The sequence below is a fragment of the Plecotus auritus genome (assembly GCF_963455305.1).
Source record: "Plecotus auritus genome assembly, chromosome: X".
NCBI classification, from domain to species: domain Eukaryota; kingdom Metazoa; phylum Chordata; class Mammalia; order Chiroptera; family Vespertilionidae; genus Plecotus; species Plecotus auritus.
The window spans coordinates 55,028,501-55,040,732 of record NC_137784.1 but is presented as its reverse complement, the minus strand read 5'-3'; the positions used below and the strand labels follow the sequence as shown (position 1 = coordinate 55,040,732).

At 40.8% G+C, this 12,232-nt stretch overlaps 1 protein-coding gene across 1 annotated transcript in view; it reads right to left on the bottom strand.

Annotated features, from left to right (window-relative positions):
- KIF4A (kinesin family member 4A) overlaps positions 1-12,232 on the bottom strand; it is a 228,958-nt gene that overhangs the window by 4,618 nt on the left and 212,108 nt on the right. The window contains exons 23-28 of the mRNA XM_080652803.1: positions 10,766-10,895; positions 9,248-9,418; positions 7,875-7,982; positions 6,809-6,886; positions 6,357-6,455; positions 5,657-5,833 (exon numbers count right to left, since the gene is read on the bottom strand). Coding sequence (XP_080508929.1) covers positions 5,657-5,833; positions 6,357-6,455; positions 6,809-6,886; positions 7,875-7,982; positions 9,248-9,418; positions 10,766-10,895 — 763 coding nt within the window. The remainder of the gene's footprint in view (positions 1-5,656; positions 5,834-6,356; positions 6,456-6,808; positions 6,887-7,874; positions 7,983-9,247; positions 9,419-10,765; positions 10,896-12,232) is intronic.

Sequence of the window (12,232 nt, the reverse complement as noted above, 5' to 3'; positions counted from 1 at the left end):
ATGATTCAGAAGAGACCTCGGCGACCATGTAAAGTTTGATGTGATGTTTGAAGCACCTCTCTAATGTCCCTGGTCTAATGATCCCAAACTCTATTTATCCTGAGAGGAAAGTTGTTTCCTATAACGTTTGACCATAGGACACAATTCTGTCATCTGGAATGACATGGAATCAGTTTAACCCCACATTCAGAGCACAGTTGTTCAAACCCTGAGCATAATTTTCACTCCCAGTGCCCCTCTGTCCAAAACCTCTCAAAGCTAAATATATCTAGTTCCTTCAATGATTCACCACGACATTGTTTCCAAGAATCCTTGCCATCTTAACTATATATCAGTTTGTCCAAGTTCATCTTTAATTGTGACATCCAGAAATGAGCATAACTTTCTAGATGTGGTGTGATCATTATGAAGTAGATTGAAACAGACACCTCCCAATATTCTTGTTAATGAGGCCTAAACTCACAGTAGCTTTCCCCCCCACCCTTGTCATATCTTTGTGGATTCATACTGGGTTTACTGTTAAATTCAAGCCCTTACATCTTTTTCATATGACAACCATCATCATTATTCTGTAGTTGTGAAGGTAAACTAAACCAAAATAACACCTTTTTGATTATGAGAATAATATATATCACTTTATAAAATCTGAAAATAAAAAAACATGATTTTAAAATTTAATAGTTGTCTATAGTATTTCATTATGTGGAAATGTCGATTTATTAAACCAGACCCCTACATTAGATATTAAGATGGTATTAAAAGAAATTGTTTGCTATTATAAATCATGTTACAGCAAATATCCTGATACATAAATATAACCCAAATGTTACCACGATTGACAAGGCCCTCCATGATGTGGCCCTGACTATCCCTCTGATCTGCCCTTGTACTACTCTCTCCCACTTTTCAATACACTCTAGCCACACTGGCCTTCTCAGCTGCTCCTTCATAAACCAAGTTCATCCTGCCCCAAGATCTTTGCATTTGCTATTTCCTTTTCCTAAAATGTTCTTCCCTGATTCCTTCCCTGACTTGCTCCTTCACTTTGTTCAGCTCTCAGATTAAATATCTCTTCCTCAGAGAGACCTCTCCCAAGCCCTCTTCTGAAGTACTCTTTTCCTATCCTATCTGTGACTTTGCTATATTTTCTTCTTATCTCTTATCATCTAAAATGATTTTGTTTTTCTGGTTATTGTGTCTCTCTTTCTCCACAAGAATGTCTTTCTTCAGTTTCATGAGGCCAAGGATCTTACCTGTCTCATATGCTGTATCCTCAGCACCTAGAAATAGTGCCTGATACTTAGATGCTCAAAAGATTTGTTGAGTAAGTAAATCTTTTTTACACACCAATAACTATTTTTTTAGTATAAATTCTTACGTGTATAATTACTGGGCCAAAAGATAGGAACATTTTTTAAAGCTTTTGATACATATTTTCAAGTTGCTTTACAGAAAGTTATACCAAATTTACATTCCTAATAGCAATAGACAGGAATGCCCATCTTAGTCATACTTGCCAACATTGGGCATTAAAATAAAATAAAAAATCTTTGCATCTTTGAATAAGATAGGAAAAAAGACAGAATTCTATGACATGTCCTAGACATATCTCACCAGGATGACACTGAATTGATTGCTATAGACTGGGTATGGTCCAGCTGGCCATTTACAAATGCATCAAAAACACTCTAGTACCCTACCCACGTCTCTATTTTATGCAAAGGCTTAATAGTATGAGAGTATTATCTGAAAGTCTGTCATAAATAAGAACAATTAGACTTTTATATAACTGGGATGATTTACAGGACAGCCTATTTTAGCTCAACAAGGAACAACTTTCTAACAGTTATGGAATACAATGGGCTTCCCTGTGAGATTCATCACTATCAGAAGTTTTTAAGCAAGCAGAGGCTAGAAATACATCTGGCAGTGTTGTTATAGAAGTCATGACACACGTGACAGATGTATTCACATGAATGCCATATGTACTAGCTACAACTTCATCTTATTCTTTCTTATACCAGGACAAGATCAGAATGTGAGAGGGAGCATGACCTTGCCACAGACATAACCTCAATTATATAGGTATGTGGTGTGTGTATGTGTACACATGTGTGTATCAGAACTGTTGGCAACCCACCCAGCATGCCCCAACACCACAGTTAAGAATCACTATAATTGAGGGACTCTTTATATAGAGTGGGAAGTAGAGCTGAAAGGAACCAGTGGGGTTCCTTTAAGCCAGTAGTTTTCAACCCTGATTGCACATATGAAACCTCTGGGAGAGTTTTCAGAAAGGCCAGGTTCCACCTCAACTAAATCAGAATATCAGGGGGTGGGGTCCCCAGCTCCCATGTTTAAAAGCTCCTTTGGGGATCCTAATGTGCATCCAGGCTTGAGAACCATTGCTTTAGAGTCTATAATTCTTCTAGCACTGATTTCAGCATTGTATTGTATCTCAGAATGATAAGATCTGATAAAAAATTGTTTAAAATATATTTTATTGATTTTTTACAGAGAGGAAGGGAGAGGGATAGAGAGTTAGAAACATCGATGAGAGAGAAACATCGATGAGCTGCCTCCTGCACACCTCCTACTGGGGATGTGCCCACATCCATGGTACATGCCTTTGACCAGAATCGAACCTGGGACCCTTCAGTCCACAGACTGACGCTCTATCCACTGAGCCAAACCAGTCAGGGCTGATAAAAATTTTAACATAAAGAACATTAGGCTAGGAATTAGGAAACTTGGGCTCTCATCCTATCCTATATAATAAAAGCCTAATATGCAAAGTTTCCCCTCGGGCGGTCATTTGACCGGGAGTTCGGCTGCTTGCTATAATGAGACAGCGACAGGCGGCAGCTGTGGGGGGCGGGGCTGCCGCCCAGATCCCAGGCACTGACGGAGCCAGGAGGGGGGGAAGGGGGGGCCCGGCCCCGACCTATCGCCCGCCCTACAGACAACAACCAGCAGCGGCAGTGGGGGGCCCGGCCCTGATTGATTGCCCTGCAGGCAGGATGGTAGAGCAGGTGAGGGGGCGACGCCAGCCCAAGGCAGGGTGCAAGGCAGGGCTGCGAGGCTGGGGGCATGAGCTGGGGCCTGATCTCCACAGGTCACCCCAAGGAACTCCACCCGTGCACGAATTCGTGCACTAGGCCTCTAGTATTTAATACGTGGCATGACTTTGGACAAGTCACGTCATCCAAGTTCATCTCCATTCTTTCACTGCTAAGATGGAGACAAAAATACCTGCTTCCTAATTTCTGCCAAAGTATTAGTAAAATGCTTACTATGCTATAATAACAATACCCGCATGATATTTTGTCACAAGGCGCTTTTGCATACATTCCTTCTTTTAACTTCTCAGATTACCATACAACACCATATAAAGGTAGAATTTTTAAAACCCATTTATTAAAAACAATAACAACTTTGTTATTCTGACTCAGGATATTAGTGCTGGAAAGGGACTTTATATATATCTTCTAATATAATCCCTTCATTACATAGATGAAGAATCTGAGGCCTAGGGAGATTAAGTGACTTGCTTAAGGTCATCTAATTCACCAGTGGCAAACTCAAGACTAGAACCCATGTCTAACTGGCTTCTAAGCTATTACTTTTTAAAACTATAGCACATGGGCCTATCCCTCAGCATGTCCTTAGTACACACAGGAAACATGGCTGAGTGAGGAAACCAACATTTTCAGCAGTAGCTTTGGACAAATCATCATTTTGGTGCCTTGCTGTAGTCTCCCTTTCAGTAAAGTAGTGGTAATACCAGTCTGCTTCAGCTGGGTTGGAACAATAATAATCAGCATGGCCTTCATGCAAAGCCTCAAGGTCTATAGTATCTGTCTATGAGCAGTCTGATCAAAGAGCAGTCATAGCATCCATGTACTTTGAGGTCACACAAAGGGAGAAACTAGATGGCATGCCAGCTTGCTCCCCTTAAAGCCCACTTATAGTCTCTTCTTGAGTTTTAAAATCAAGGGGAAAGCCTAGAAAATAATCATCTCTCACTGTTTTAGACATAGCATTTGTCATTGATAGCAATACTATTTACTTGAAATATTGGTTATATATTTCTTTTTTAGGCTTAGAGCAACAGTGCTATAACATATAATAAGTGTTCCTTCAGGAAAGTATACCTGTATTTGCTTCTCATTTGGAAACTTCCTCACCAGTTTTAGGCCTTCTTCCATGTATTTCTGTGAATATTTTTCAACTCTGCTTCCTGTTACTTAGCTGACCTTTTCATCTGTACTCAGCTCATGCGCTCCACTTCAACCATAGTAGAGTCCATAAATGTTTGTTAAGTAAATGAAAGTCAGACATGTTCTGTCCCATTTCCTCTAAGTGTCTCAACTCTCTGTCCCTCTACCACTTCTACTACCAAATATTTGCAATATGCTATTCATTGGGCCAGAAATGGTCTCCCAGTTGCCCCCAACATATATTTCCCTTTCTATCTTATAATGCAGCAATAGTCATCCCTTCCCTGGCGTCTTCCTAAACTCTATCTACTTGGTTTGGCTTTATAGTCAGTCACCCTTAAAAACCCCTCAGTGCATGTCTCTGAGATGGAGATGCTGAGGTTCTATGGTGTGCTTCTATTTCTTTGCCTTGTTTTCCTATTAGATTATAAGCTCTCTGAGGCTAAGGACAAGCTGTTAGGCCCAATACGTTGCATTTTTGACTATTTTCAAATGACCGAATGCCAGCATGATTATCTACTCCTCATGACTTGCTTCTCTCTGATGTTGTGGCTTTAGAAGGCTCAGTTCCCTGTGTGGTTCATGATGAGCTAATGAAATCAAGTAACCTTCCAGTAAGCCAGCTAGGGTAGTTTGTGAACTGCTCTTAGGCAGAATGTGACTGCAGGGCACAGTTGTGGTAGCAGTAAACTGTAGTGCCCGGGAAGTTAATGTTTTAACATAAATCATCTACATTTGATAATTATGTAAGCCTGTCATCATGTAAATAAATAAAACATGCCTCAAAGTCAGACTGTTCCTAACTGGCCTTAACTAGTGTGTTTGATCTGAACTCTTAGCCTTTTCTGTAATTCTCAATGTCCCTTAGCCTAGTGAGCAAAATCACTCTATTAGGCACTCAGCTTCCGGTCTATAATTTTTACTGATATGACCATGATGTGATAGCAACAAACTGGACTTGGAGTCAGAATATTCTATTTCAAGTCCTGACTATCACTTGTATAACCTTAGGCAAGGTCATTTCCCTCCTGTGGCCGCAGATCCATCTGTAAAATAAATAATAAGTATCTCACTGAATTTTTGGGTGACAATTGAAAAGAAATAACATATATGAAGATGCTTTATAAACTGTAAAGTGCTATAAAAATGTGAAGGATTATGATCACATTGGAACCAGCCTGAGAAATGGTATAGAACACTACTACCTTTCAGACTGGTAAGAGTTCACAGACATGAAAAGAACCACCTGCGCACTCAGGCAGCTCCTTCTGCTGGCCCCAGGTTCCATACAGAGCTGGCCTGATGAGCACCCCTCAGTAGAGCCAATGCCTCTGAATGGGATCCAGGGGCTCAGGTGCAGGGTATGGGGCCGGTACATTCCCACTGGCAGTGAAGACAGACTAGAACCCCTGACAGAGATGAGAACTGCCTCCTACCACTTGGATGTTCTTCTTGGGTATCTTAAATAATTTTGTTGGCTTCCATTCCTCATCATCCCCATCGTCAATATCACCATCCTCAGGCTCATTCACAGAATGCTCTGAATAATATTTTAGATCATCTATGTCCATGCTTTGCTCCAGGAACTTTTCTTTAAAATGGGAAGGTCTTGGCTAAGAACAAAAAGTTTGGAATGGTTATTAATTAAAAAAAACAACACATGTGGATCATATCTTCACAGTAGCTGTTGCCAGCTATCTTCTCAGAGCAGAGATTTCAGACTCCCTCAAATATACTCCACTTGGCTTTACTAATCAGAAGAAATTCTGCTTCTGCCTTTGGCCTTGCAGAGTGTTTGAAGAGACAGAAACTGCAGGGAGAGGTTGAGTAATCTGAGGAGGGAGGGACTCATGATCTGATAAGTATCTAGGGATGGACAGCTGAGTCCTGCTCTTTTACTTTGCTCCTCCTCTTCAGCTCTGTTACATGTCTGTACATGGCCAAGAGTCCATCTTCCAGGGAGGGAGAAGGCCTATTTCCCTCAAGAATGTCCTAGAGTTTTATCTGGGAGTCCAAAGAAAATCGTGATGCTGGAATTTGGATATTTAACCTCTCAACCTCTTCTAAAAGGCGATTTTAGTGTACTCACTCCAAACCTTGGCTATGAGAAGGCATCATAGGCACTGAGCAGTTTACCTTAGGTGGGATATATTCGAAAGAAGAGTCTGGAGATAGAAGGGTATCCTTAGGAAGATGAGGTTTCTGTTTGCTGGCTACTTGGAGGAGAGTCAGTTTCTATTTGAAAAGAAGAGACAACGTGTATATTGTAGGGCAGCTTCTGAGAGTGTTTATGGCTCAAACATAAAGATTTCTAAGCTAGCTCAATTTGAAAGCATATTAAAATGAGGCAGGATAGTAAAGTAGGTTGAAGGACTCCCACTTTACAAGATCAGGATTCAATTCAGAAAAGAGCAAATTAAAAAATGTGTTTATATAATTTGAAATGCACATAACTATATCACATGGAAACTCGATGTCAATCTCATAAAATACAGTCAAGTCATCATATTCAGGCTTACTCCCAAGGGTTGGCCTCAGTTGCAACAGGGTCTCCCCGGGCTTGTTCAGTGGGTAGGAGGCTGTATTACCTGCTTTATGATTTCATTCTCTCGGAGAAGCTGCTTATTTTGCGCATATACTTCTTGCATCTTCTCAAGTTCTTCTTCCTATTTCCAGAGAGTACAGAGATCAGTGGGATTATTTTGGGCACTACATGTGGGGTACCAAACAACTCACAGAGATGAAAACATACTGCTGCCAAGTTTCTGGCAGCAGATGGTTTTTGTACAGCAGGCACTGGCACCCAGAAAAACACCTGATTGCCACCAGTTCCTAGGTGTCCTGAATGCCACTCTATTCCAACATCCCAAGCAGCCGTGACAGCCATCACAGAAACCATGGACTCTGCCCTACATGCCTTCTTATTCTTTTCCATTCTCCAGTCTCTCATCCCTCATTCACATCAGGAAGCTGATTAAGAAACCTATGCAGACAGCTCTGTTTCTCTGAAGTCAGAGATGCTTTTAATCATCCCTCTCAACATAGACTAGGCAGTTTATTTGCTACTCTAATAAGCCTGATTAAACTTCCTGGCATTTAAGACAACCAGATTCATGCATACGACCTTAACTATAGTTTGGTTATATCTTCGATGGGAGGTACCAAGGAAACCCTAGAGACTGGTGGTTCAGGAAAAAGATTCTAAGTTGGATAAAATAGTGCTCCGACATGCTAGTAAGGGTGTGGTGTTTCCAGCCTCTGGAAGAAATTTAGACCCTAGGCATTTTATAAATATGTCAAGTCTCAGCTCAGAAGAACAGGCTCAGGAAGAGACAGCTGAATGTCCCTAGGATTCTACTGGATGTTTTAATTTTCTCAACTATTTAGAGCTCATGTTGAGGCAAATAATCAGGAGGCCTCAGAGTCTGGTATTGAATATGCACCATCATTTCTGTACCAAAAAGGAGGTTATTCTATGTGTGGCTACATTCTAAATACCTTAAATTGATCAACTAGGGCCAAAAAGCAATAGAGGCTGCCATTAACAACCCTGTTTAGCACCTAATTGCTCTCTGCTGTAAGTACAATGGTCTAAATCAGATAATTCTGTCAGGCCCTCAAAACCCATCTCTGAAAACCTTTGCTTCATTATACCTGACACTTCAGTGTGCTCCGCAGCTGTTGTTTCTTTTCACTGACTGACACTTCTGGCTGCTTCTCTGCCATCTGGCTTTGCTGCAACTGGCTGAGAAGGTACAGCACCTAGAGAAAGATACAACCCAACGGGAATAAGACAAAAAAGGAAATCGGGCTCAGTCCAAGCAGTGATCAGATTGACTCCTCTGTGATTTAGCAGTGAACTGTTCTCTCTCTCTTTTTTTAAATCCTCACCTGAGGATATGTTTTTATTGCTTTTTTAGAGAGAGAGGAAGGGATGGGGGGAGAAACATCATGTGATTAGTTGCCTCCCAGACATGCCCCAATCGGGGATGGAACTCAAAACTTAGTTATGTGCCATGACCAGGAATCAAAACCACAACCAACTGAGCCACCTGGCCGGGGCTAAATGTTCTCTTTTGCTCTCATGGCTTGAAGTAGTAAGGAGCAAGCACAACCGCATTGTTCACCAGTCATGTTAATCTTAATACCAAAATGGAGGCTAAGATCTCTTGTCACTGGTATGTGTAAACTTAGACAAGTCATTCATTTATCTTTGTTTCAGGTTTCTTATCTGAAAAATTTGGAAAAGACTACATGGTCTTTTTTATTGCTCAGAAAATTTTTTATAAAAGCAGCTTTCTAGCTTTTAAGGTTGTTTACAGTGTTAGATTTGTAAACCCAGAGTTGTTTGGTGGATGAAAATCTGAAAGCGCTCCTCTCCCGGAGCTTGTATATTTAAGGAGCAAACAACTGGAATCCTAGGTTAACTGGGATTTGGTACCTGGAGACTTCAGGAGAGTAGCTGGAGAACCATTTCTTATTTTGTGAATAACCTTAACTGCTTTAAATTTTGCTTCAATTTTGTTTCCTATAAATGTGTAGCCCAAACTTCATTTGTTCCAGCATTGGGGTGCTCTCTTGATCATCTGAGTATCCCAAATATCCAATTCTATTTTTTAGAGGCAAACCTTGAGTAAAGCCTGACCCCTTTGGCATAGCTTATAAAGCCTCTATGACCTTGACTCTGCTTAGGTGTGTAATTCAGGCTATTCAGATGCCAGTTCTTCCATTTACTGTGTGACCTTGAGCATGTTAACTGTTGGAACACAAGGCCTGGGCGAGGTCCCCGGGGGGGGGGGGGATTGGCACACAGGAGCTCAGGGGCAGGGGGCACCAGGGGAACCTACCTCAGAGTTGTTGAACTCGGACGGAACATGAACAGACCCCTCCCTGCGCTGCCCAAACTAGCTGCTCTGGCTACATGGTCTTTTGAAGGAAACATCATATCCCCCACTATTTTTTAAAACTAACAACAGAAAGCAATTATGGTTTATTCCTCAGTATCGCTTCTTGGCTCGCTAGTTTACCTTCTCTTGGTGCTGTTGCTCCATTCTGAACAGCTCTGCCTGTAACTCTGTCTCTTTTTCAGCAATATGATTTCGTTCCTCAAACAGCATCTTCTGCATGTCAGCACAGCTGGCCTTGTTCTGTTTCAGATTGCTTTCAAGCTTGCTGACCTGTATCTTGGAGGAGACCAGCTGGAAGAGATAAAAGAACATTTTCTTTGGAGAATGGCCACTTTTCCCCATTCATTAGGCAGACAAATGTCTGTTTTCTTGAAATGGGCTAAGAAAAGTTCCACCATGTCCAAGTCCATTCTTATGTTTTCATGACATATGGTTTCTACCATTGAATAGTAACAACACTACTCAGGTCAAGAGCTGATATTTCTGTTGAGGTAGATAACTTAAAGCTAGAAGCCATCACTAAGGTCATTCAATCTCTTGCTCTGCCTCAAGGCAAGAATAAACCCAACATGAACAGTAGCTGACAACTCCATATTCTGATATGTAAGAAGTTCTTCCTTAATTTTAAAGAGAAAATCCTAAGACACACCCTTATGGCCAATTATGTCCCATTTCAGAATGTCTGTGTTCACATGCTGAAACCCGTAGACATGTTAGCTGAGACTGCAGATCTGGCTCTTCAGGCTAGATTGATATCTTATGCTGGCCTAGTTATATATTCTCTATTAGCCCGGATGGCGAACATCATAAACACCAGTGCTCATAAGACTAATGAGGATTTCTTTAGTAAGATAAATCTGCTAACCGAACACAAAATGTAGAAAGGATAGCATTGCTCAAACTTGCAGAATCGGAGGAGTTTGTAAAGCTTGTCTCAAGAGAAAATGCTTTAATCACCAGAGGTGACCAACTTTAATTCCTCGTGACAATGTAAGATGATAGACTATTTTAAGGTCAGTGAAGATGCATTTTCTTTAAGATAAATCTTTGTATGCCAGTTATTAATTTGTCTGTCCTAGACTGTATCTTAAACTTTTTTATTGTTGTTAATCCTCACCCAAAAATATTTTTCCATTGATCTTTTTTAGAAAGAGTGGGAGAGGGAAAGACAGAGAGAAACATCGATGTGAGAGAAACACATCAATTGGTTGCTTACTGCACTGTGCCCTGACCAGGGCCTGGGCTGGGGAGGAGCCTGCAACCAAGGTATGTGCCCTTGACCAGAATCAAACCCAGGACCCTTTGGTCCATAGACGGACACTCTATCCACTGAGTCAAAGTGGCTAGGGCTTAAACTTTTTGAATATGGGTGTTTTAAAAAGTACTACAGTATAATAGTTTATGTTTAGGTAGTGGCCTACTATGGGATCCTGATCTTTTCCTAATAATAAGAGCAAACATTTATTGAGCACTTGCTCACACCAACTTTTACCCATAAAACTATTTCTCTAATGTTAGTGTCATTGTGGTTTTTACCAGGAAAAGTGGCAATGACACAATGATAGTATTCCAGGCTAACATCTTATTTCAATCTACCAAGCCAGATCCCTAATTGCTGGTAGGAAGAGTAATATTTACCTCTCCAATTAAATATTTCACGGCACACTTGGCTTCCAGAATGGTAGCAATATTCTCCCAGCGATGTTTTGGCCTGTCTTCACTTTCTGCATCCAGTAGCTTTTGCTGCAGGTCAGCAATCTGAGCACTCCTGCAAGGAAAGAAACAGTGAGCCTTATTACCAGTAGTCTCAACACCCAGGACAGGGGAAAAGTTCTGAGGAGAAACTTCAAATAGTTTTACAGAAGGAGGTATCAGTTAAATATTATTTATATAATGATTTAAGTCATCTGGTTAGGATGTGTGCTCAAATGTGAGCTCTTACAGTAGCTCAAATCCTGTTACAAAGAGACTCCAAAGACCATCCAAATGGTTTAATTTTATTAAATACTGGTTTAAATAAATGGATCATAAATGGGACTTGGAAAGATTTATTTTAGTAAGGCTTGTTAGTAGTGCATTGACTGTAATGTGACTTGTCTCAAGGCCACATAAGCTCAGATTGTGATATGGTGGTTCAACTATACAAGGACAAGATTCAGGTTGGAGACTGGAAAGAAAAAACCCCTCAAAATAACAAACACGTGGATGCTTTTTGCTGGAATTGAATACCAAATTGATACCTATGGTGTTGTGAGAGGTTATCTTGAAGTGCCTGCCACAAGACTGAGAAGTTTCTGAGAAGACAAGATACCCTGATTCTGGTTATAGCTTCCAGATACTTTCTGATTGAGTATGGTCTGAGACCAAGGTCGACACAATATTTTAGCTTCATTAATAGCTTCCTTCTTAAATTTGCTATGTGACCAGTAAGAGGGAGCACACCAGCACGTGCACAGCATGCAGTGCTATGTAAGGTACTATAAAGAAGATGGGACCCTAACCAGTTTGGCTCAGTATATAGAGCATTGGTCCACGGACTGAAGGTCCCAGGTTTGATTCTGGTCAAGGGCATATATACCTTGGCTGCAGCCTCGATCCCCAGTAGGGGGTGTGCAGGAGGCAGCTGATCGATGTTTCTCTCTCATCAATATTTCTATCTCTCTATCCCTCTCCCTTCCTCTCTGTAAAATTAATTACACACACACACACACACACACACACACACACACACACACACACACACACATATGAAGATGGGTACCAAAATAATGGGTACCAAGATAACCTAACATGGTAGTTCTCAAATTTAGGTCTCAGGACTTCTTTACACTCTTAAAAAGCATTGAAGGACATGACCACAAAACATTTTCCCAATAGGTTTTCTTTCTGCTATGTTGGTAGCGCTCAGCCTATTGGGAAGGTTAAAAAAAAAAAAAAAAAGCACTGAGGACCTAAGAAATTCCATTCATATACACGTTATACCTACAGCATTAGAAAGTAAAACTGAGAAATATTAAATATTTAGTAATTCATTTAAAAATAAAAATTCACGGGGAGAGAAAAATGGCGGCGGAATAGACAGACGTGTTCCGAGCCTTGTCCCGG